This window comes from Mandrillus leucophaeus, unplaced genomic scaffold, assembly GCF_000951045.1.
Source record: "Mandrillus leucophaeus isolate KB7577 unplaced genomic scaffold, Mleu.le_1.0 Scaffold381, whole genome shotgun sequence".
Classification (NCBI taxonomy): Eukaryota; Metazoa; Chordata; class Mammalia; order Primates; family Cercopithecidae; genus Mandrillus; species Mandrillus leucophaeus.
Window position 1 is genome coordinate 803,096 of NW_012104043.1, and position 24,626 is coordinate 827,721.

General features: G+C 39.4%; 1 protein-coding gene across 1 annotated transcript in view; it reads right to left on the minus strand.

Annotated features, from left to right (window-relative positions):
• Positions 1-24,626, minus strand: part of PKD2 (polycystic kidney disease 2 (autosomal dominant)) — a 58,387-nt gene that overhangs the window by 12,990 nt on the left and 20,771 nt on the right. Inside the window, exons 4-9 of the mRNA XM_011990730.1 lie at positions 20,810-21,034; positions 17,313-17,541; positions 11,991-12,158; positions 8,117-8,298; positions 6,325-6,445; positions 2,349-2,447 (exon numbers count right to left, since the gene is read on the minus strand). Of these exons, the coding sequence (XP_011846120.1) occupies positions 2,349-2,447; positions 6,325-6,445; positions 8,117-8,298; positions 11,991-12,158; positions 17,313-17,541; positions 20,810-21,034 (1,024 nt within the window). The remainder of the gene's footprint in view (positions 1-2,348; positions 2,448-6,324; positions 6,446-8,116; positions 8,299-11,990; positions 12,159-17,312; positions 17,542-20,809; positions 21,035-24,626) is intronic.

The following is a 24,626-nucleotide window of genomic DNA, read 5'->3' on the forward strand; positions in this document are numbered from 1 at the left end:
AAAACTTTTTTTTTTTTTTTTTTTTTTTTTTTTTGTAGAGATAGGGTCTCACCATGTTGCCCAGGCTGGTGTCGAACTCCTGAGCTCAAGCGATCCGCCCACCTCAGCCTCCCAAAGTGCTAGACGTGAGCCACTGTCCCTGGCCAAGGATTTTTCACTAGCAAACTTCAGACCTGACCTTGCTTTGCACATAGTGCAGCACTGTAGGTGACCATGCAGGCTGAAATTGTGCCAAATGATCTGAATAATCAGTGGGAAGAATTACAATTGTTCTGTGATCTATAAAACTTTTAATCAAAACATTAAACACTCCCTTAGTGTCAGTTATAAATGTATAGGGAGCTTAAAAAAGAAGAAAACTAATATTGATTTAATACACTAAAATATAAAACATTAGAAACATTAAAAACTAAAGTGTTTTATTTCTTTGTAAAAAATGTATCCAGAGTAGTTTAAATAGCACTTGCCTTGTTTTCATTGGATAATATTACATTGTACACTTTACAATGTGTGGAGTGAACTTCTTTTCTATGCATTAGTGAATTGTCATATTCCTTCTTAAATGTGGATCAGCTTCCAACATATTTTTCTTTTCTTTTTTTTGAGACACAGTCTTACTCTGTCACCCTGGCTGGATTGCAGGGGTGCAATCTCGGCTTACGGCAACCTCCGCCTCCCTGGTTGTCAAGTGATTCTCATGCCTCAGCCACTCGAGTAGCTGAGATTACAGGTGTGCACCATCACGTCTGGCTCATTTTTGTATTTTTTAATAGAGACGGGGCTTCACCATGTTGATCAGGCTTGTCTCGACTTCCTGGCCTCAAGTGATCCACCCACCTTGGCCTCTCAAAAGTGCTGGGATTCTAGGAGTGAGCCACCATGTCCAGCCCCAACATTTTTTCTTTTGGACTTTCATTATTGTGAATTATCTCTAATAAGAGTTCCCTTAATGCGAAGTTTTTTTGCAGGCATCATTTCCTCAAGACATCTTCATCCGTTTTGTCACACCTATTTTCCTCATTCAAGTTGATAGACGTGCCCTAAGTTCTTCTGGTTCCATATCTGGATATCTTGAATGATCGCAGTGTCAACACTCCCGTTTCTTCTTCACTCAGCTATTTCTTCTATAAATCCATTACTCTGTTTTGAATTTCACTTCCAGGGTTACCATTATTCACTTCTTTGCTAGCCCATTCTCTTTTTCTTTTCTTTTTTTTTTTTTTGAGACGGAGTTTTGCTCTTGTTGCCAGTGAGCCTGCTCAGCCTGCACATCTGTTACTCAGGTAACTGATCTATACACTGAAGAGCGAGCAGTGGAGTTTGTACTTTGTGCTGTTACTCACAGTTAATATACTGTGATAACTGAAATGTGAACTGTGTTGTTGAAGGTGGTGTCACATAACAAAACTGGGGTAACCGAAGTTTGTGTGTATCAGAATTGTGCCAAATGAGGAGTGCTTGCATACACACTGGAGATTTGCTAATATGTAAGCAACTGTTATGCAGAATCAAGATAATGTGACTCTTAGGTCCCATCCCAAGGACTTTGTTTTAAGAGGCTTAAGTTTTCTATCGCAACATAAATCACAGATAACATAATCCTAAGGCTTGGCAATAAAAAAAAAAAAACTAGTTCAGGAGTCACTATGGCTTAGCAAAATGATGTTGGGAAACAAACTGTGTATTTTAAATGTGGTTATTTGTTGCTGTATACATTTTATACTTTAAACCAAATAAAGAAGTTACATTGAGAAGAACAAAGAGGCCCAACTTTCCTGTCCTGCCCTTCTATTTAACAATGAAACCCTTCCTGAGACGGTGCATAAGTGAAAGTTCTCAGGCCCCAGGCTAGGACCTGAATTCATGAATCTTTTCCTTTGCTTATTTTAAAACTGCCACGGAAGGTCAAGGGTAAAGGGTGAACTACTAAGTATTTTCCTCTAAAACTTTTTTTTTTTTTTTAAATGGTAATTGAGATAGAAGAGGTGGGAATTCCTTTAGGTAATCTTCCCTTCTAGTTTATTCTCAACTCAGGATCCTGAAGTGAGAGCCAGCTAGAGTAGATGTCAAAATAATAAAGGTAATGAACCTTCAGCTCAGCTCTTAAAGTGTCAAAAAATTATTGAAAATTTAATTCCAGGACACAAAAGGATTCCCAGAATTAAAATTCAAGATAGCAGTACATCCATCAAGACTCCAAGATAGGGAACATTTAAATTATTCCTGAAATATATTGATGTATTATTTCAACAATTTCAGTGGATCAATGTTGATTTGAAAATCTGGCTGAGACAATGCTCATTTTATGTCAGAAACAGAAGAATTCTGAGAATTAAGGCTTTTCCTACCTTTCTGATAAGATCTGAGAGTTCCATTTCAGCTTTCTGCTGTGCCAAGTCAGATTTCACTTCAGAGTAAGTATCATTGATGATGGCCAAAAACATATTCTGTTTGTAAATGAAAGGAGGGCAAAAATTAAAGGAAGAAACATAATTTGGAAATATCAATAAAAAAACTGACACGTCTTTTTGTTTATCCTTTTTTTTCCCTGAGTGCTTTATGAAGACATAAATTAATATTTATTTACTAAAAAACACTTTTTTTTTTTTGAGACAAGAATATCACTATATTGCCTAGGCTGGACTGCAGGGGTGTGATCTCAGCTCACTGCAACCTCTGCCTCCTGAGTTCAAGCAATTCTTGAGTCTCAGCCTTCTGAGTAGCTGGGATTACAGGCATGTGCCACTACGCCTGGCTAACTGTTGCATTTTTAGTAGAGACGGAGCTTCACCATGTTGGTCAGGCTGGTCTCAAACTCCTGGCCTCCAGTGATCTGCCCGCCTCGGCTTCCCAAAGTACTGGGATTGCAGGCGTGAGCCACTGTGCACGGCCTGATGTCATAAATTAACAGTTTTGCTGCCACATGTTTTGGGAAGATTATTTTCTCCCTTAAGTCATGCCACAGGAAAAATGTTGTGATATACTTTGTGAAAAGATACAAGAATAAAATACAACAAAATATTAGTATATTTACCTATGAATGGTGAGATTATTTTATTTAATATTATTTTTGCTTATCTATGTTCTCTATATTTAGAAACTTTTACATACACTACTGGAGGGTATAGAATTCTAAAAAGCTCTTCAAATTTCAACGGTTAACACAGATAAGTAGAACTGTAGGCTTATTCCAAGCTTTTTTATATAATCATATACGAAATTTACAGGACACATTTTTGAAGAGTTTAAAAGGCTGTTGCAAACAGGAATACAGCAGGCCTAGTAGGAAGATAGTAAAGAAAGTTTCTGAAAGAGAGATAGGCTTTGGAGTCAAGCAAACTCGGGTTTCAGTCCTAGCACTGCTAAGATTGTCGCTTCACTTTTCTCAGTCTAATTTTAAAGAATTACTTGTTTTACATTAATAAAATGGGAAAAATAATAGTATCTCCCTTACATATTTGTTGGGCTGGTTAGTGAGACAATCTATGTAAAGTGCTCAGGACAGGTCCTGATGCAGGTAAGTGCTACCTAATTGACAGCTACTATTACCATTCGGTAATGGTGAGTTCATTTTTCTGATCTTTCTCTTCCCCAGTAGTAATGGTCTGCATTTCCAACAACAGACTTTCTCAAAGCACTGTATCCAGGAGATCAGGTCCCCCCACTTTTTTTACATGCTCTTCCTTTGTTTTTCCTTTTTAACACATAACCGTGGTTTGCAAGTATTTCTATTTGATAATGTCTGTTTTCCCCCAAGTCTGAGGAATCTTCTTAAGGCCGAATCAGGCTGTTTTCCTTACCCTGGTACTGGCAGTATCTAACATACTACCTCATAGTACACAATCCACAAAAAACACTACAAGGTGTATTATACAGTACATATTATATATAGATTATATATACATATGTATATATAATATATATTATATATGTGTGTATATATATGTTTTATATATATACACATGGATATAGTGGCTCAGTAAATACTTATTAAATGGTTGAGAAATGAACAAATGAGAACGCTCTTATTTTAGTTGGCTATTAACCTCTGTATTAAGGAAGAATATTGTTTACAATTCTGTAGCAGAAATGAGAATATAATATAGAATACATATAAGTTTTTGACTAAATGCTCAATTCCAAGTGCAGATAACTGCAGTCCAAGTAACATCTTCTCCCTTCTCTCTTCCAACTCAGGGATCTAATGTTCTAGTTTTGCTTCCAAGTGGCTGTTAACTAATGCATGCCAATATCTTAATTGAAATGGATCAAAGGCTGGGACCTCTAAAGAGATTTCAAAAAATAGGAAGTGCTTGAGAAAGGCTCTTGAAGGTGTGGGAAGAGGAAGCTCACCCTCCTCTCCATCCTGTCTCCCAAGGTTCGCTTAATTGTCAGATGGACACCTGTACCAGGGTGTCTTTCCTGTTGATGTGGGGAAGAGTGGGGTTATCCTGGTTCAGTTGAGCCACTTCATAACACTGTGCCTTCTTGTTAAACAGGGGCAATAAACTAACACCAGGCAATCAGCTCAGAAAGGTGGCTAACCCTATGCTCAGCTTGTCATTTTCTTAAAAGACAGGTGTGTATTGAAAGTAGACTTCTATCTATGTAGCTATTTATGTGTGTATGTATGTATGTATGTATGTATGTATCTATCCATCCATCCATCCATCCATCCATCCATCCATCCATCCATCCATCCATCTGTATCTCTGGGAGGTGCTAGGAGAGCAATTCTTTTTTGTGCCGTCGTCCAAAAAACAATTTTAGTATAAAGATAGAAACTAAGAGCTTCTTGTCATGTTCTGGTGACTGATCTGGTAAGATGACTGAATACTCTAGATCTGGTAAGACGGCTGCCTACTAAAGGACCACATTCAAACAACTCCACATTTGAGCATTTCCAGTTGCCACGATTCTATCTATCCTTTGTTTGGCAGATTGATAAACGGAGAAAACTAGGTGGCCTGAGATCAACTGAAGGGTCCGGTGCAGGACTCTCAATTCCTGGTTTTTGCTTTCTTAGTAGAGATTCAGGTACTCTAGAATCCAAAGTACTATCAACGGTAGAGTAACAAAGGCTTATTCTTCTCTCTATTGTTTTCTTTAATGTATGATAGGAAGAAGAAGCTTAAGAGGTGTAAGTTTAAACACGAGCCATAATCCATGCATACAGCAAGATACATATGGACTTGAATAATATTCCTGACCTTTTCAGTCCTGTTAAAGTACAGCTAGGGAACATGCCTTTGTTTTACACCAGAGGCTGTGTCTCCCCAGAAAAAAAATAGTTAAAAAAATAGGAAATTAATATAGTACATCTAATACCCAATCAATAAATACCATACACTTAACCAGTAATACCTGGACTGACGTTAGCGTTATTACACTGAATTGCTGAAAATGTGATCACTCAACCTTCCTCAAGGGATCTTTACACAATTTATTGAAATGAAAAAATGTTATTTTCTTAAGAAAATTGTTCTTAAGATGACTGTTAGTGTTTAGATGAAAAATACCGCCTAAATTAAGCTGGCTTAACACCTTCTCAGTAGACAAGTGAATACATAAATGTTAAGAAAAAATACAAAACACCTTAAAAAAAATCTTAATTAACTTAGGGCAAAAACATTAAAAATGTTCATTTGCACCAAATCAAGAGAATCAAATTATTTTTGAAAATAATTTTAATGTAATTTCCATTCATTGTAACATTTAGTTTTAAACTTAATTATTCGAATATTCTCTGTAGGCAGTCTCTAGATGAATGGGATATAAATAATTTGAAACAGAATATCCTAATTTTGACATGCGATGATTCACTCAACTATTACTCTTGACATCCTAGATCTAGCTTGCTTTTCAGTTCTTATTTTTTAAAAAGAACAGAAGAGAGAAAAGTCATGCTAGCAAGTGACTACAAAAGTGCTGACACATGTTTAAAAAGCATGTAAGCATGTTCTACTTTTTAGGCAAAGCACTATTTTAGGTATCTTTATAAATTTGTATTTGATCTAATTTCTTTTTTGCGTCAAATAGATACATATATAGAGAGAAATGAAAGACCATGGAAAAGATCTAATTTTTTTTGCATTGAATAGACACATATATACGGATCAATGAAAGACCACGGAAAAGGTATTTGATATAAGTCTTAAAACTGTGAATAAAAGGAAAACAAGTTTTCCAACATCCACACGTTTTTCTACTTCCTGAGTCTTTATTTAAAAACGATAGGACATAGAGTGTGAGAGAAAAGAGAAGACAAAGATTTATGAATATGAAGTTTAAATTGAACCTCACTATAAATAAAAATGTACATACCAAAAGAATGAAGAACATAAAGAACACAAATGTAGTGAAATAAATTGGTCCCAAAACTCGATTAGCTTCCTCAATCTCTGCAAAGTTGATATCGCCCAAAATGATACGGAATTGAGTGAAGCTATAAAAATAAAACAAAACACCACAATACAAAAACAAAGAATGTCCAGTAGTAGATGCAACATTTCTTAAAGATGATTTCATATTTTTGGACCTTTTTAGCAGTATAGGTAGCTGCCAAATAACAGAAAATTGTCAATCCCATTTAAAAAGTCTTGCTACTTATATCAGCAATTAAAGCCTTCTGCAATAATAATAAAATGCTTTCATGCTACAGAGGTTATTTCCATTTGGTTAAAAAGAAAATACAGGCCGGGTGCAGTGGATCACGTCTGTAATTCCAGCACTTTGGGAGGCCGAGGCGGGCGGATCACGAGGTCAGGAATCCCAGACCAGCCTGGCCAACATGGTGAAACCCCGTCTATACTAAAAACACAAAAATTAGCTGGGCGTGGTGGCGGGCACCCGTAATCTCAGCTATTCGGGAGGTTGAGGCAGGAGAATCGCTTGAACCCGTGAGGCAGAGGTTGCAGTGAGCTGAGACTGCACCACTGCACTCCAGCCTGGGGGATGGAACGAGACTCTATCTCAAAAAGCAAAAATAACAACAACAACAAAAGAAAATACAATTATTATTCAATAACTTATAAAGCAATTGGCTATAACAATTCAACACATAATCTAGGTAAAACATGTTAACTCTAAACCTTGACAACAGTCACCCTGGGTCTAAAGTTAAAAATTTCTTTAAAAAAAAGAAAAGGGCCTGGTGTGGTGGCTCATGCCTGTAATCCCAGCACTTTTGGAAGCTGAGGTGAGAGGATAGTGTGAGTCCCGGAGTTCAGTACCACCCTGGGCAACACAGTGAGATCCATTCTCATAAAAAAATGTAAAAACTTGGCCAGGCATGGTGGCATACACCTGTAGTCCCCGCCACTCAGCAGGCTGAGGCAGCTGAGTTCAAGGCTGTAGTGAGCTATGATCACACCACTGCACTCCAGCCTGGGCAACAGTGCAAGACCCCGCCTCAAAAACAAAACAAAACAACAACTCCCGCCCAAAACCCAAAATGGTTTGTGCTCAAAGATCCAATATTCTGACATGTACTTAAAATGGGGTCAAAGTGGCTAAATGTTGTCAGTGCTGGGTCTTAGTAAAATCGCTTTTATCAACAGCAATATTAATTAGAGATATCTATGCACGAAACTCTATCACTTCCATTCCTTTTTAAACTAACTCCTTTCTAAATGGCATAGAAATCTGACATTGGCTGCTTTTTGTTATTTCACATTTGGGATCTTTGGAAAAAAACCTGAAAATTCTTGTACTGGTCTGAGTTTACCCTAGAATATTAGAAATATCTTGCTTTTTTCCTTAGAAAATAACTTGAAGTTCTAAATATATGGCAACAATATTCAGCAGGAGTAAGAATATAGGCAAACAGCCTTCTAGAAGCTACCATCTGCATTTGGTGCAAAGAGAACCTCAGTCTTTAGAACAGTGTTGGTTTCCTATGGCTGTTAACTGTATCTTACTACTTTGGGCTGCTATCTTAAGCATCGTCTTCTTTGCATTGGTAGATCGATGTTTTGGGAAAAGGTAATTAATTCTTATTTAAAATAACTAGTTTTAAATACTTGATGGTCATATAGCAACCTCATATGAAGATTTATTCTTGAGAAGCAGTGACAACTCTGATTAAATTTTTCTTCTTAATTTCATATATACTTACATACACTCTTGGAAAGTACTGAAGTCATCGACCTGAGTGCCAAAGACAAGGTATGCCAACTGAGCATATGCTAGGAAAATAATGAAGAACATAATAGCAAAGCCAAACAGGTCTTTGGCACATCGAGACATGGTTGTCGAGAGCTGGCTCATGGTCCTGTTAAAATTGATGAATTTGAAAAGCTGTAAAAGAGAGAGAAGACTGATCAATAGATGAATGGATAAACAAAGTGGTGTGACTGTACATAATAAAACATTATTTCATTCTGAAAAGAAATTAAATTCTGACACGGTACAACATGGATGAACCTTGAAAACATTATGCAAAGTGAAATAAGCCTGACACAAAAGGACAAATACTGTATGATTCCACTTACATGAGGTACTTAGAATAGTCAAACTCATAGTGACAGAAAGTAGAATGGAGGTTACCAGGGACTGGGGGGAATTGGGAGTCAGTGTTTAATAGATACAAAGTTTCAGTTTAGAATAATGAAAAAGTTCTGAAAATGCATAATGGTGATGGTTGCACAACACTGTGAATGTACTTAATGCCACTGAATTGTACACTTAAACACGGTTAAAATGGTAGGTTTTATGCTATGTTTATCACTACAATTAAAAAAAAAAAAGGCTGACTGCAGTGGCTCACATCTATAATCCTGGCACTTTGGGAGACTGAGGCAGGAGGATCGCTTGAGCCCAGGACTTTAAGATCAGCCTGCGCAATACGGCAAGATTCTGTTTCACTAAACAATAAAAATAAATTAGTCAGGTGTGGTGACACACACCTGTGGTTTCAGCTACTTAGGAGGCTGAGGTGGGAGGGTTGCTTGAACCTGGGAGGTCGAGGCTGCCATGAACTGTGACTAGTGATGCTTTCCCCCCAGAAATGATTAAAGTAAAAGAGAGTGAAAAAAACTCCACACAAATAAAAATTAATTATAAAACCCCCCAGGAAATTCTTGTTGCATAATATTGTCATTTGTTGTGCATCAGTTATGTGTGGAGGGCTTTATGTACATTGCCTCAAATCTCTGCAATGTCTGAAATATTGGCATTCTATCCCCAGGAGTCAGCTGGAGCCTGCAGCCAGCTGCTCTGCCTGAACTGCAAAGCCTGCTCTGCCTGACTGCAAAGCCATATTGAGCATGTTGGTAGATAGTGAACCCTATTGGTAGACAGTGAACCCTGCAAAGCCATATTGAGCATGTTGGTAGTGAACCATGCTCTGCCTGACTACAAAGCCATATTGAGCATGTTGGTAGAGAAGGCACTGAGGATGGCTGCCCAGATTGTGTAGCTTTAGGTAGAAGCCTCAGTGGAAGAGCACATGATGAGATATTAGAAGTGGAGTCATGATCCCCGCCTTAAAGACCTTAATGATAAAGTACGGAGGGGCAAGACATTTCCAAGAGAAGCACTAAATAAAACACAACAGCCTGAGACACATGTTGCAGGTAAATCTCTAGAAGTTTACTTAAAGGTCTGTTATATATTGTTTCTGGCCAGTGAAATATTTTTTGAGGATTGCTGTAATCACATTACTTAATACAATCCCAATGCATTTGAGATCTTTTTTTTTTTTTTTTTTTGAGACTAAGTGTGGCTCTGTTGCCCAGGCTGGAGTGCAGTGGCACAATTCAGCTCACTGCAACCTCCGCTTACTGGGTTCAAGTGATTCTCCTGCCTCAGACTCCCAAGTAGCTGGGATCACAGGCACATGCCACCACACCCAGCTAATTTTTTTTTTTTGTATTTTTAGTAGGGACAGGGTTTCACCATCTTGGCCAGGCTGGTCTCAAACCCGACCTCAGGTGATCCGCCCGCCTCAGCCTCGCAAAGTGCATGAGCCACTGTGCCCAGCTGAGATCTTATTATTACTATCTTGATTATTATTATTAAACTAATAATAATCAAGGAAACTTCAGTAATTCTCAGGCAGCACCTGCCATCCTGTCACTAGCACAGGCTCTGACTGTGCTATCCAAACATGTGCAGCTATTTAAATTCAAATTCAAATTAATTAAGATTAAATACAATTAAAAATTCAGTCCCTTGGTCCCACTAGCCATATGTTAAGTGTTCCATGCCTATACGTGGCTAGTGGCTACTGCCTAGGACAATGGAAATATGGAACATTTCCATCACCACAGAACATTCTTATTACTATCATTATTTTTGCTATTTGATTATTATTACTATTATTATTACTATGTTGCAATCAAGGTTTTGTGCTTTAGTGATGGTTTCTCTTGAACAAGCATGTCAATAAATAAATAGCATGAGAAATACAGGATAAAGTCTATGCATTTTTTTGGTTTTTTTTTGAGACAGGGTCCCACTTTGTTGCCCAGGCTGGAATGCAGTGGCGCGATCTTGGCTCACTGCAACCTCTGCCTTCTGGATTCAAGCAATCCTCCCGCCTCAGCCTCCCAAGTAGCTAGGACTACAGGCAAGTGCCACCACCCCCAGTTAATTTTTGTATTTTTAATAGAGATGAGGTTTTGCCATGTTGCCCAGGCTGGTCTTGAACTCCTGGGCTCAGAGGACTCGCCTACCTTGGCCTCCCAAAATGCTGGCATTACAGGCATGAGCCACCGTGCCTGCTCTGGATCTATGCCTTTTGATAAACCTCAGGCCTTTTAGGTATGAATACCAACTCAGGAAAGTACATAATGGGTAAGTACCTTCTAGAACAGTGCTGTTCAAGAGAACGTTCTGTGATGATGGAGATGTTCTACATTTCCATTGTCCTAGAGAGTAGCCACATATAGCCACTGAACACTTAACGTGTGGCCAGTAGGACCAAGGAACTGCATTTTTAATGGTATTTAAGCTTAATTAATTTAAATGTGAATTTAAATAGGCACATGTGGCTAGTAGTTACGTCTGGACGACACAATCAGAGCCTGTGCTGGTGACGGGACGGCAGCTGCTGCCTGAGAATTATTGAAATTTCCTCCATCTCCAGAATTGAGGCTCATTGTATATGAAATGTCATAACCTTTCACACACATGGAAATGCACATTATGTCTTGAGACGATAAGGAAATGAGTGAGGAAGGAACTATTTGGAAGCGGTGTCTGTTCCAACCTTAATTCTAGGTAAAGCTTCCCTTACAGCCTCTACCTGGAAAAGAGGCGATTCCTTCCAGCAAGCACTTCCAAGTGCAGCAACTCTCCCCTTCCCTCCACCTGATCCTTCTCTCTCTCTGAGTTCCTTTTCCTTCACCTGTTCATCTCATATCAGGTAAAACTCAGACCTGCCTCTGTGTCAGAGCAGCCCCGGGCCCCAGGCCCAGCTAACACACTGAAAGGCCTCTTACTGCATTTGTTAAACAAAACCTATAGGGACTGATCTTGCACTAATTCAGATAGCAGGAGAAGTATATCATTGACAGTGAGAGGAATGATCATATGAGTCTCAATAGTTTACTTCATATGTAAAATATAAGGCCTGGTATGGTGGCTCATGCCTATAATCCCAGCACTTTGGGAGGCAGAAGTGGGAGGATTACTTGAACCCAGGAATTCAAGACCAGCCTGGGCAACATAGTGAGACCTTGTCTCTACAGAAAAATTTAAAAATTAGCTGGATATAGTGGCACATGCCTGTAGTCCCAGTGACTTCGGAGGATGAGGTAGGAGGATCGCTCGAACCTGGGAAGTTGAAGATGCAATGAGCTGTCATCATACCACTGCACTCCAGCCTGGGTGGCAGGGTGAGACCCTGTCTCAAAACCAAGTAAATATGGAGTAGCTCTGGCCAGTCACTTGAATTTCGAATTCAAGTATTCTATGACTTTGTGGAACTCAATTATTTTTGGAAGAAAGTATTACTTAAAATGTAGAACATGAAATTTAAAAATTACCTTAATCCAGACAAAAAATACTGTGACAGCAGCTATATTGTTGAACTGTATTTGCCAATATGCCAGATGCTCAAAGTTGGGGAAAGTATTTTGATCTTCCAGAAACTGTAAGAGCACCTCCACATTTGATGTTCTGTATATGCTAATTCCTATAGCTACCACTGATAGCTGGAAAGCAAAAGATTTAAATTTTATTACAGTGTTTTAGAAATATAAAACGTACCTTAATATGACTAGTATACTTTTCTTCACCAATGTATTAATTGTAGGGTTCACCATTATACTTACCCAATGTCATTCTTAAAAGTCATTCACTCAAATGGAAAGTGTTAAGCCCTGCCATAAAATAAGTAAAACAATATATTGCTTGCATTTCCTTAGTTCGGAATAGAAACCCAATGAAGGCATGCATGCATGCATTGTGCACATATGCATTACACACACGTACATGCATACACAGAAGAGATCACACTACAATAGACTCAAACTCCAAGAGGAATGCTTTCTGTTTTTTCTGCCACCTTCATTTTAATCACTTTCCACCCTCTTGCTTTCTTGCCTTAAACCTGCTTTGTTTTTGTGATTTTTAAATTTAAAATTTTCCAGTTTCTCTTCATTCTCCAACTGCCAGCCATTCTTCGCTTTGCTCAACAAAAATATAGTATGTATAATATGTCTATGTATACAGCACTGTGCGAGGGGCTAAGAGGAATAAACAGAAGTAAACCACATAAATCCTGCCCTTAAGACACTTATATTCTGGTTCAAGAGCAGATAAACACATGAAGTTAAATAATACAAAAAACTACTGAAGAGTTGGTATCACACAACATAAAGTGAAGAGGGGCATAAGATATCCTAAAAAGGAGTGCCCATGAGAACAAAGAATGAACTTGGGCTTGAAAGACAATGGGAATGATGAACACAGAGGGCTTAAGAAGGCCTGCAGTGGGAATAAACGAGCCAAGGGCTTCTCTCTTGCTCACTTCTGTCCCTTAACTCATGACCCTACAACTTTCCACATATGCTTTGGTTCTAGGCTTTAGAACCAGATCCAAGGGGACACTGCCCGCTCCTTGGCATCCATCACCACTAAATGTAGACAGTGCTAGGGGTTAGTCATAACCACCTGGCCCCACTGGGGGGTCTGAATCTGCAGCAGGTGGGCTGTGGCAGGTGCTGCAATCTTTGCTGTCCATTCTCTCTTCTTAGGAATGATGACCAGAGACCACTTCATTAGCCCTCCCTTCCTGAGATGGCCATCCAGATCATGGTCCCCCATGTGATTCTCATAGCAAAGACCAGCCTGGTTGCTGATCACAGCTAAAAAGCCAACCTCACCATCTTCCTTTTCTTATCTGTGAAGGATTTCCAGAGCCAGTTTTGTATTTTTGTGTTGGTGGTGGGAATGATGAACACAGTGGGCTCAAGAAGTCCTGCAGTGGGAATATATGAACCAAGGACTTTTCCTGAGATGAGGAGCTCATCTCAACTAATCCATGTGGAAAAACATTTGGGTTGGTGGACTGGATCCAGTGGTAATTCTTCACCCAACTCTCACCAGGTATAATTTGTTATGTAGTCCAGTTGTTTTTACTCTGCACAGGACAAATGTTTATAAAATTATGAAGAAGATGGTCATTTATACGACAATGTCATAATATGCTAAATTTCTTTGAAACCTTTCCTTCCAAATAGGGGATGAAAGAAGAGATGAGGAAAGAGATTTTGTGAGCATCTGCAATGTTACATCACTCCTGAGTTTTCTGTGGGATTCTCATCCCTGTCTATAAAAGAACTTTCTCTCCATATCAGAAAATTAGGAGGGTAGAGATTTGGGCTATTTTATTCATTCCTATATCCCCAGTGCCTAGAATAGTGCCAAGTACATAGTAGGTGCTCAGAAAATACTCGTGGAATAAATGAATTAGTCAGGCCAGGTGCAGTGGCTCATGTCTGTAATCCCAGGACTTTGGGAGGCTGAGGCAGGCGGATCACGAGGTCATGAGATTGAGACCATCCTGGCTAACACGGTAAAACCCCATCTCTACTAAAAATACAAAAAATTAGCTGGGTGTGGTGGTGGGTGCCTGTAGTCCTAGCTACTAGGGAGGCTGAGGCAGGAGAACGGCGTGAACCTGGGAGGCGGAGCTTGCAGTGAGCCGAGATCACGCCACTGCACTCCAGCCTGGGGATGGTGCGAGACTCTGCCTCAAAAAAAAAAAAAAAAGAATTAGTCATTTTACCCCGTAAAACCTAGCAAGCAGTCAACAAATTATTTGAGTTTAAATTCCTTAATAGTCTTCTTTTTTCAAGCAATTCTGCTAGTTTTGAAAGACTATTGCTCAGGACAAATGGCTGACTGATGCAGCCTGTGTACTTCAGAACATGTTGGAGAAACAAAAAAGGAAAACAAAGAAAATTTCAAAGTGATTTCAAGAGGTCATTATATTTATATTTAAAATATAATTTCTTTTCAGGTTTTGGTAAACATAAGCAAATTTTGGCTAGATAAAACAAAAAGTGTTGGCTCTTTTCATTGGTTTGAAGGTCCAGTAGAGCACAGGGTGTGTTCTATGGGTGACCAGAAAGCATGCCCTCACTTCTACACTTGATCAGCAAATGTTTCAAAGGACAAGTGGGATTCCAGTAGCTCTTCCTTGTTCTTTATAAACAAAAAGCACACTGTCTGAATTGTTGTCTGGCAGTATTAAGTGTTGTTTTTAAAAAAAAAAAAAAATTGAAAAGCACGATGAAGTAGGTTTTCAAAGAAATACTTGCAAAATGCTGTGGCTGCTGAGTCAAAGAGACAATTTCCATGATATCATCGCCTTTTCTCCTATTGGTAGCCAAAGCGGCACAAGGCAATTCACTGCGGTATGGGAAGAAAGTGTTACAACTTCTAGGTAGGTGGTAAGAAAGTGTTGGAATTCTATTTGTATTAATTTTTATCCCAATCTTTAAAATTCTATGTATGTGTATGTTTTACGGATGTACCTGTTACACCAATGTATGCATACAATTTACAAATAGAGATAATACAATAGGGTGTGTAGTCAAAGCTTTCACTGATAGGTGTGTATGATCAGAAAGGGTGAATACCACTGACTAGTCTTTTGTTGATATTGAGTTCTTTGGTTAAAAAATAAAAAGGAAGTTTGTTCTTAATTAGCATATCATACTTACCTTTTTACCACTATTTCAATGGCCTAAATATAAATAAATCCATATAAGCCAAGAGGCAGGGTTTGCATGCTTATAGTTCCAAACAATAATTGTGTTCTGGAATAATTGTCAATGTATATGGCCTGCGCTCTGCCATCACTCTGAACAGAAATATTCTGAAAAATTATTTCCAGTATTATTGTCTCTCCTGTTTCCTTAAATGCTAAAATTCTTGTGTAACTCTGTTCATTATTAATACATTGAGAATTTGGGGATCAAGGGTTTATCTTGATTTGTGTGATGTTATATGGCCATCATAAAAGATGGGATGCACTTCTAACTGCATCATGACCTGATGAGGTCAACACCATCTATTCTATAGGAATTTTTACTTTAAGTAAAAACTCTTTCTAAAGTGCACATATCCATGGCTTGAGAGGCAGTGTTACTATGAGGAACAAATGAGTTTCTGTACCATGAAAAGCACCCAGAGATGCCTAACACAGTAGCTTCTAAAGTGTTAGCCATTATTATTGTTACTATTACAATTATTATCGCTGCTAATATTGTTATTGCCATGCAATATATGGCCAGGTAGTTCTTTTTTATACCTTAAGTGTTCTTTCACTCACATATGAATAACATATTTTCTATATTTTATCAACTATTAATAATTGTAGCGGGGAAGAGTTTAATAATGACTTGATGTAAATGCTTCACAAAGGCCAAATGAATTTTTAGGCGTGGGATGAGGGAAAGAATAATTCTCATGAGGAGGGCTAACAGAAGAGAGAATGCTAATAGGGTAGTGCATTATTTACTGAGATTTCAGAAGGTATGGCTATCATAGGCAGTGGGAAGGAAAGACATAGAATAATACATGGTACACCTATGCCAAGCAAAGCTTGTGAGCATCTAACAATTAAACATGTTGTTATATACTTAAATGTAAAACTGGACTTAGCGAAAGGTTACCTGTTATTGCTGAAGGGAGAAAAGCTTGTAAAATGTCTTTTATACACTGAGGCCATAGGAAGGAAGTGACTGATGCTTAATTAAGTGATAAGAATGACAGGAAAACATCTTGAAAAAATATTAGAAGTTATAATAGAGTCAAGGGCAGACACAGAATTTACATGGTGTCATGGTCTTGATTATGACTCTGCCTTTGATTTATTTTTTATTCTTATTTTTTAGAGATGGGGGTCTCACTATGTTGCCCAGGCTGGTATCAAACTCCTGACCTCAAGTGATCCTCCCACCTCAGTTTCCTAAAGTGCTGGGTTATAGGTATGAGCCACCATGCATGGCCTGCCTTTGATTTCTTGTACCTCATACAGAAAACTTTGATGAATATAACTTACATTTTATACCCTGTACACTATTTGCAGAAAATTTTAAACTGCAGAAAGTTTTCTCTGCCGCCCAAAATATTTTCAGGATGATTTTTCTTTTTTCTTTTCTTTTCAAGGCAAGGTCTCACTCTGTCACCCAGGCTGCAGTACAGTGGTGCATTTACAGCTCACTGCAGCCTCAACCTCCTGGGCTCAAATGATCCTCCCACTTCGGCCTCTGGAATAGCTGAGACTACAGGTGTGTACCACCATGCCTGACTAATTAAAAAAAATTTTTTTTTTTTGTAAAGACAGAGTCTCACTATGTTACCCGGGCTGGTCTTGAACTCTGGGGCTTAAACGATCCTCCTGCCTTGGCCTCCCAAAGTGCTGGGATTACAGGCATGAGCCACCACACCTGGCTGACAAGGTTTTTCTTGCTGTAACTTTACACATGTGCAGGAAAATACAAATTGATTTTTACTAGCAGTTGAAGAAAAATATCATTAGTGAAAAAAAAACAAAGAAAAAAAACTGTTTTCTCCTCCACATCTCATGTGGCATACTAAAGCCAAATATGAATTACTGAGATATTCTCATTAGCATGGTTGAGAGCATACTGTAAATACCTCTCCACTTCATACTCAGAAAAGTTACTCATGCAAAATGAGAAAATAATTAGTAACAGAAGTTGATATACTTGAAGGGGACTTTTCGATTCTTTTTTGGGAATATCAAGATCCACAAGGCTGAGGAGATCTAAGACTCTAGTTAACATGCTTGTAGGACAGAATAGGAAATTTGGTGTTGTTCTCAAACCTACCACAACGATCACAACATCCAGACAATTCCAGAAACTCCTGAAATAGTGTAGTTTGTGAATGCGAATTTCCAATATCTCTTCCACCACGTAGTAAAGGATAAAGAAACAAAAGATAATCTCACAGGCTGCCAGGAAGAAATCAAAAGTTGTGACATATCGGATCAGCTTTAAAGGCTGAAATTGCCAAGATGGAATCACACCGCCTGTTGCTGGGAATTCAACCAATAACCTGCATGGAAATAAGAACAATTAAAACAATAACAACAACAACACATGAATATAGCCAGGAACGGATGGCCATCTATTCTGTTCGTGCACTACAAGGTAATTAAACCGCTACGATGAGTCCCCTCAAACTAGTGGCAAAACATTTTGATCATAGCTAATAATTCCATACTTGTAGAATTTTGTGCCATCAAAGGAGTAAGACTTCCTGAGGTCTTTCAGTCCCAAAGGCGTACTTCCTGCTCAGTCTTCCCTCTATTTTTCTATATTTATGCTGCTCAAAATGCCATATACTTTTAATGTAAAAGTAAATCAACACACAAACTTTTCTAGGACTTCTGTTATTATTTTTTAAGAGCTAGGGACTCGCTTTGTTGCCCAGGCTAGAGTGCAGTGTTGCAATCATAGCTCACTGCTGCCTCAAATTCCAAGGCTCAAGGGATTCTCCTGCCTTAGACCCCTGAGTAGCTGGGACTATAAGTGTGCAGTACGACGCCCGACTAATTTTTTTTTTTTTTGGCAGAGACTGAGTCTTGCCCTTTTGCCCAGGTTGGTCTCAAACTTCTGGGCTCAAATGATACTCCTGCCTGGGCCTTTCCAAGTGCTGGAATTACAGTTGTGAGCCACTGTGCCTGGCCCTAGGACTTCTATTAAATTCAAGTCCTTCTCCTAGGCAACATGAAGAATATAAAGAAATACAAGCCATCCACTCAAAACTTGTGTGATCTCGTTGAGAAGTAGGATATATTTTGTACATATGTAAAGATAGGAACTGAGTCTCTCATTCGTTCATTAGGTAAAACCTAAATAGCATCAAATAGTTTGTCCTCCAGGGAATCTCTCTTCTTCCCAGAGCCTTATAATGAATAGGTGTGTACTCAATAGATGTCTGATTGTCTAAAACATACACTGTTTTACATCCATACTAATGGCTCTGATCTTTACCGCTTTACCATAACTGGACTGAGGGTTTTTTTGGTCAAACCCCATTTCGTAAGTGTCACACTGAGAAAGGTGGGTGATTCAGTTAATGACACAGACTCCTTATCTAACTAGAAACAGAATCCCTAGCTGCTTCATTTTAAAACATTTAAAAGCCCTTTAGTCAGCTACTAGCCATCATTATCTCTGCCATTACAGGACAGATAGCCGCACCTGGAACTTGAGCATCCAGGACACATGCATGAGCAATAATCAAGTAAAAACAGGGACTATGGTAAATTAGAACTGGTCAGAGAAGTGTGAACATTTTCCTTCCTTTTCATTGTCAGTTTTCCTGTTCTTTCTTTCCTATTTCATGTGTTGGAGAGTAGGGGTAAGAACCAAAAACTCAGGAGAGCAACACTGAAGCCAAGAGTCTTGTGACAGCCTCATTGGGAACTCAAAAGGGAAGGAAGTGGCCTTCAAGAGTCAAGTCATTTCTCTGGTCCATTCTGGCCCTGCAGTAGTCAACCACTTCCAGAAACTTAGAAAAACAGTATAGAGAAATGAAGCAGTTGTCTTAACAATGTTTATCCTTAAAGTAAACGAGGAAGCAAAAGAAATACTCAATACCTTCTCTAAATAGAATCTACTAAAATATCAGAGTTGCCTCTCTGTTTTTATTCTCTTCCTTTTTATTCTATTCTTTTGATCTTCACTGGAATACTTAGGAAAAACTCAATAATAACTGCAATAGATTTTCATTCATTTCTAGTGATAACTACTACTGGACTATTGGTTGAGTATTTCCTTCCTTCCTTCCTTCCTTCCTCCTTCCCCTCCCTCCCTCCCTCCTTTCTAGCTTCATTCCTCCCTCCCTCCTTCTCTCTTTTTTTTTTTTTGCCACTGTGAGCAAGGACAGGTTGAATGTTTCTAATCTGAAATATAAAATGCTTCAAAATCCCAAACTTTTTGAGCACCGACATGACAGCATAAGTGGAAAATTCCACACCTGACTTCATGTGACAGGTCATTGTCAACATGCAGGCACACAACAGTTTATTCAACATCCCTAAGGGAAAAATAAAATTTCCTTCAGGCTATATGCATGAAGTTTCATTTATGAAACATAAATGAATTTTGTGTTTAGACTTGGGTCCCATCCCCAAGATATCTCATTTTATATATATGCAGACATTCCAAAATCTGAAAAAAATCTTAAATCTCAAACATTCCGGTCTGAAGCATTTTAGATAAGGGATAACCTGTAATTGATTTAATGTGGTACTATTTTCTGCAAACGTTGTTAAATACAAGGACTGGGACAATCCAACAAGCCACGTAGAGCAGAATTGAGCTTAACCTCAAGAATGATGACAAAGACTATTATGAGAATAAACCCTTCTTATCTTGTGTGTAAATATACATGCAATAATCCGTGTTAGTGATGTTTGGGTATTGCTGACATGCTCACCAGGAAGATTAAAGTGGGTGAACTCTGACTCCCTCTTGCTCTGCTTTTTCCTTCTTTTTAATAGTACCTATCACCTTCTAATATTTTATATATTATATAATAAAATAACTACTATATTATTTGTATTGTTTATTGTTTAATGTTTATTCTCTATCTCCTCCTGGTTGGAGGCAAGCTCTGCAAAGGCAGGGATCTTTGTTGTGTTTGCTGACATGTCCCAAGAGCCAAGAACAATGTCTAGCCCATATTAAGTGTCCAATAGATGTTTGCTGAATAAATGAATGGAGTTGGGTCCCAGACAAGCCAGTGGAATCTTTGTCAGTTTCGTTACTGTCTCCCAGAGGGGTCATCATGGCAACATCCCAGGATCTGAGGAAGGAACTTTATGTGACTCTGACCGCCCTTAGCATGAGCAGGTACCTGGGTATCCTACTGAGCATCCTACAAGCACTCCAATTACTGTGCTTGTGTGCTAATAGCAGAGGCTCATCTGAGAGTGAGAAACTCCAGGGAATGAATCAAGATTTGATGGGCAGGGGACTTGGTGATGGAACATGTGGCACTGATCATCCTCATAATGGGTAGGGACAGATGTTAGAAAAACACAATACTTATCTGGAAAGGTTCCAGCATTGAGATGAACTTGGACCAGAGTTAAGGTTCTTTCCAACTTGTAATATTCTAGGATCCCAACTTCCTTCCTCAAATATCCTTTATTTCAATAAGCCTTCAGTTTTTACCCCTCCCTTGCTATCTGTCTGGGTCCTTGGCATCCTCATTTAGTTAACGGCAGGCAAAGGTTTTTCTGGCCAACCCCAGGATAGGATGTACGTACAACTACACAAAAATAGGAGGGATGCGTGTCCTCAGTACACACCTGACCACACAGAACAGGTTAATGTTGGCGTTGTACACTGAGAAGTCAATAAAAGTTGCCCTGGTTCCTCGGTCCAGCCAGACATTTTTCTTGAGGCTAGCAACTTGTGCAGCTGTTTCCTCTCTTGTTCTTGACAAATCCAGATAATAGCCAGCTCCACTATAAGTTGCAATGATTCCCCAGTGGCTACTACCATTCAAGTCTTTTTCACTTGTGTAGATCCAACTGATTAAAAACAAAATCAAAAAACAAACAGTTAAAATCAGTGGAACACTTGTGGCAATTACAAGGACAGCTGGTTTCTTGTAAAATAAAGTATGCATTAAGGCCTATCAAGCTGGGTAATGTGCCTGACCTGGCACTTTATAAGTGTTTTCTTGGTTAATTCTCATACTGTTATTAGCCTCACTTTAGGAATGAGGGCCCTGAGGCTTAGTGAGGTCAATGTAGTCCCAAAGTTTTGAAGGTAGACTCAGAAACCAATGCCAGGGCTGTCTGTCCCTAGAGCCTCTGCTCTGCTCTAGAGCCACTGCTCAGTTTATATGGCTGCCTTCTCTGGGTAACTGTGCTCAGGGACTAGATAACTTGAGGTCCCCAGAGAAATTTACAGCCAAAAGAGGGACAAGTTCATCAAGTGGCATTGTCAGCATTTGGGAATTTCATCCACAAATATTCAGAGGATCTCTTAGAAAACAGATGCTTCTTTGGCACTAATGGGGATATAAAAGTCCTTTCCCTCCCAAATTTAAAACAAGTAGGGAAACAAAAGTTGTAATTAAACAAGTAAAATACAAGGTGGATAATAATAAGCAAAAGACTAAAAAAATTAGGCTGGCAGATCAGAGGAAAGCTATCCTTATTTGGGGATCTGGCAATGAAGGGATGGATTAGAAAAGGCTTTAGGAAGAAGCTGTGTTGGACCTGAGCCATGAAAGGTGAGTAGGACCTGGACTTGCACAGGTGAATGCTGATATGGTTTGGCTGTGTCCCCAACCAAACTTATCTTGAATTGTAACTCCCACAATTCCCATGTTTTGTTGGAGAAACCCAGTAGGAGGTAATTGAATCACGGGGGCAGGTCTTTCCCATGCTGGTCTCGTGATAGTAAATAAGTCTCACAAGATTTGATGGTTTTACAAGGGGGATTTTCCCTGCACAAGCTCTCTCTCTTTGCCTGCTGCCATCCATGTAAGACATCACTTGCTCCTCCTTGCCTTCCACCATGATTGTGAGGCCTCCCCAGCCATGTGGAACTGTAGGTCCATTAAACCTCTTTCTTTGGTAAATTGCCCAGTCTCAGGTATGTCTTTATCAGCAGCGTGAGAAAGACTAATACAAAATGGAAAGGGCATTTCTAACTGTGAGCCATTGGTCAAGAGAAGTAAGTAGTTCAGTTTGGCTCCACAAGGTAAAGAATGGTAGATCGAAAGGTAGTCTGTGGTCAGCTTGTGAAGGGCAAACATGAAGGAGTCTGTGAAGGGAAAGTTCTGAGAGGCACAGAACAGGGCTGCTCTGGTGGCGGCAGGGAAGACTGGAGTGGGGAGGAAGAGGGCTCACGTGCAGAAAAGAGTTAACACAGCAGGCCTGAGATAGTCTTTCCTTAGGAAGGCCTGTTTGCAAGGTTGGACTTTGGCTGGCATCTGGGAACCTGACTGATAAACAGCTCCCTGCACTGGTGTACAACTTTCCCTGACCGGTAAGAGAGGCTTGCTGTGCCTGTGCTATTTGTACAAGCAATGTGGCTTTACACTCAACACCTGCTTTCCTTCTGGGAGTCGGCAATTTTGGCACATGCCAGTCATAAACCAGTACCAGTATCCAGTGAACACCCCAGGCACCGAGTCTCTAATTAACCTCTCTGATAGACATTTCACACATTGTTACAGCTTGTTCCTGGAGAAATTCAGCACATCCTATGTGACCTCACTGGGAGAGGGCTCCTGGAAGCCTACACTGGGTTTTCCCCATGTGCCTTTTCTTTTGTATCCTTTCACCATAATAAACCTTAGCTATGAGGATGCCTCTATGCTGAGTCCTTCTAGTGAATCACTGAACATGGGGGTGGTCTTAGGGACCCCTGACATAGCTCCATTAGCAATAACCAAGAGGTAATGAGGCCTGAACTCACTCAGTGAAGACGGGAAGGGGAAGGAAGGAGTGAGAGAGTGTCACCACAGTGACTGTCAGCAGAACTTGGCAACTGATTTGGAAGTTGGGGCAAGGAGGAAACATGGCTCAAAAATGACTCTGGAGTCTCTTTCAGGGCAATAGGAAGATAGCAGTGCCATTAACAGAAGGAAGAGCAGATCCCATAAGAAAACGATGTTTAATTTGGGGCATATTGAATCGCAAGAGGTGTGGGACATCCAGGTGGAATAGAGACGTATCTTGTACCACTAGAATGCAAGCTCTGTGAAGAAAGGATGTTTGCTTCTGTTTCCTGCTGCTTTGTTTCTTCAGCATCACGGGGACTAGAAGAGGGGTGACTTCTAGCAATGGGAACATGCCTGGCACATTGTTAAAGAAATGACGAGTCACCAAATAAAGATGCCAGTGGAAGCCATCTGAATGTCATGGGAAAGAGGGTAAAGAAAGAAAAGATGGAGATACAAATATAGAACCTGGGAATAAGACAGGAGAAGTGAGAGAAAGGGGTTTCAGAGTTAAAAGAACCCAAAGTGTAGAGTTCCTCATGGAAGTCAAAAAAATGAGCAGTCAACACTGCCACCTTCTGCAGACAGGATGAAGGGGATAAAGACTGAGATTTGTTCAGTGGATTTGCTAACTAGAGGTCCCTAGTGGCTTCCTGGTGAGATGTCAAAAGCAAGAACCTAAGCTTTAAGAGGTAAATCGAGGGTAAGGAAATGGAAGTGGCAAATGAAGACTATTCTTCCAAGAAGTTTGGAGTTGATGGGAAGAAGAAATTGGAGTGACTTGAGAATGTAGAAGAATAAAGGGATGGTTTAGATATGACAGGGAAAGTCCCCTTTGGCAATCCACCCTGGAGTAGACATCACTCATTCATACATGCATCCAACACATATTTATTAGTATCTTTACATATGAGGCATTGTTCAAGGCTTTGAGAACACAGCAGTTAACAAAATAGAATCCCTGCCCTCAGGAAGCTTGAGTACTGATGGGCAGCTGAGAGCATCGAAAAGCCACCCTAATGATGTAATTAATACGGAGGAGCAATTAATATGGAAGAGGTTTAGTAGACGAAACATGGGTTTTGGAGTCAGGCTGCTTAAATCTTGGTTCAGTTCCATTTGCTAGCTGTGACACTTTGGGCAAGTGAGCCTCAGGTTTTTCATCTATAAAATGGAGATGATACCTATTTTAGAGTTGTTTTGTGAAAGTAGATGAGATAATGCGTGAAATAACTTCTTAAATAATGTCTGGCACAGAGCCGTGGCTGTATAAATTTATCTTCTTAGTGATGTGAGATAAATAAAATATTGGAAAGGGTATCACAGATGGAAGGCATGCTTATGCTTACTACAAAAAGGCACACTAGAAAGCAAAATAAAGCTGGGCATGGTGGCATATTCTATAGTCCCAGCTACTTGGGAGGCTGAGGCTGGAGAATTGCTTGAGCCCAGGAGTTTGAGGCCAGCCTGGGCAACATCAAGAGGCTCCATCTCTAATAAATTTTTTTTTTAAAGAAAGCGAAATCACTAATATAACTTGGATGATAATGTTCTTTGAGATTATTTAGTACCTTTGTTCTAAAGCTCTGGAGTTTTACTAAATTTTTTTTTTTTTTTTTTTTTTTTCTGAGGTGGACTCTTGCTCTGTTGCCCAGGCTGGAGTG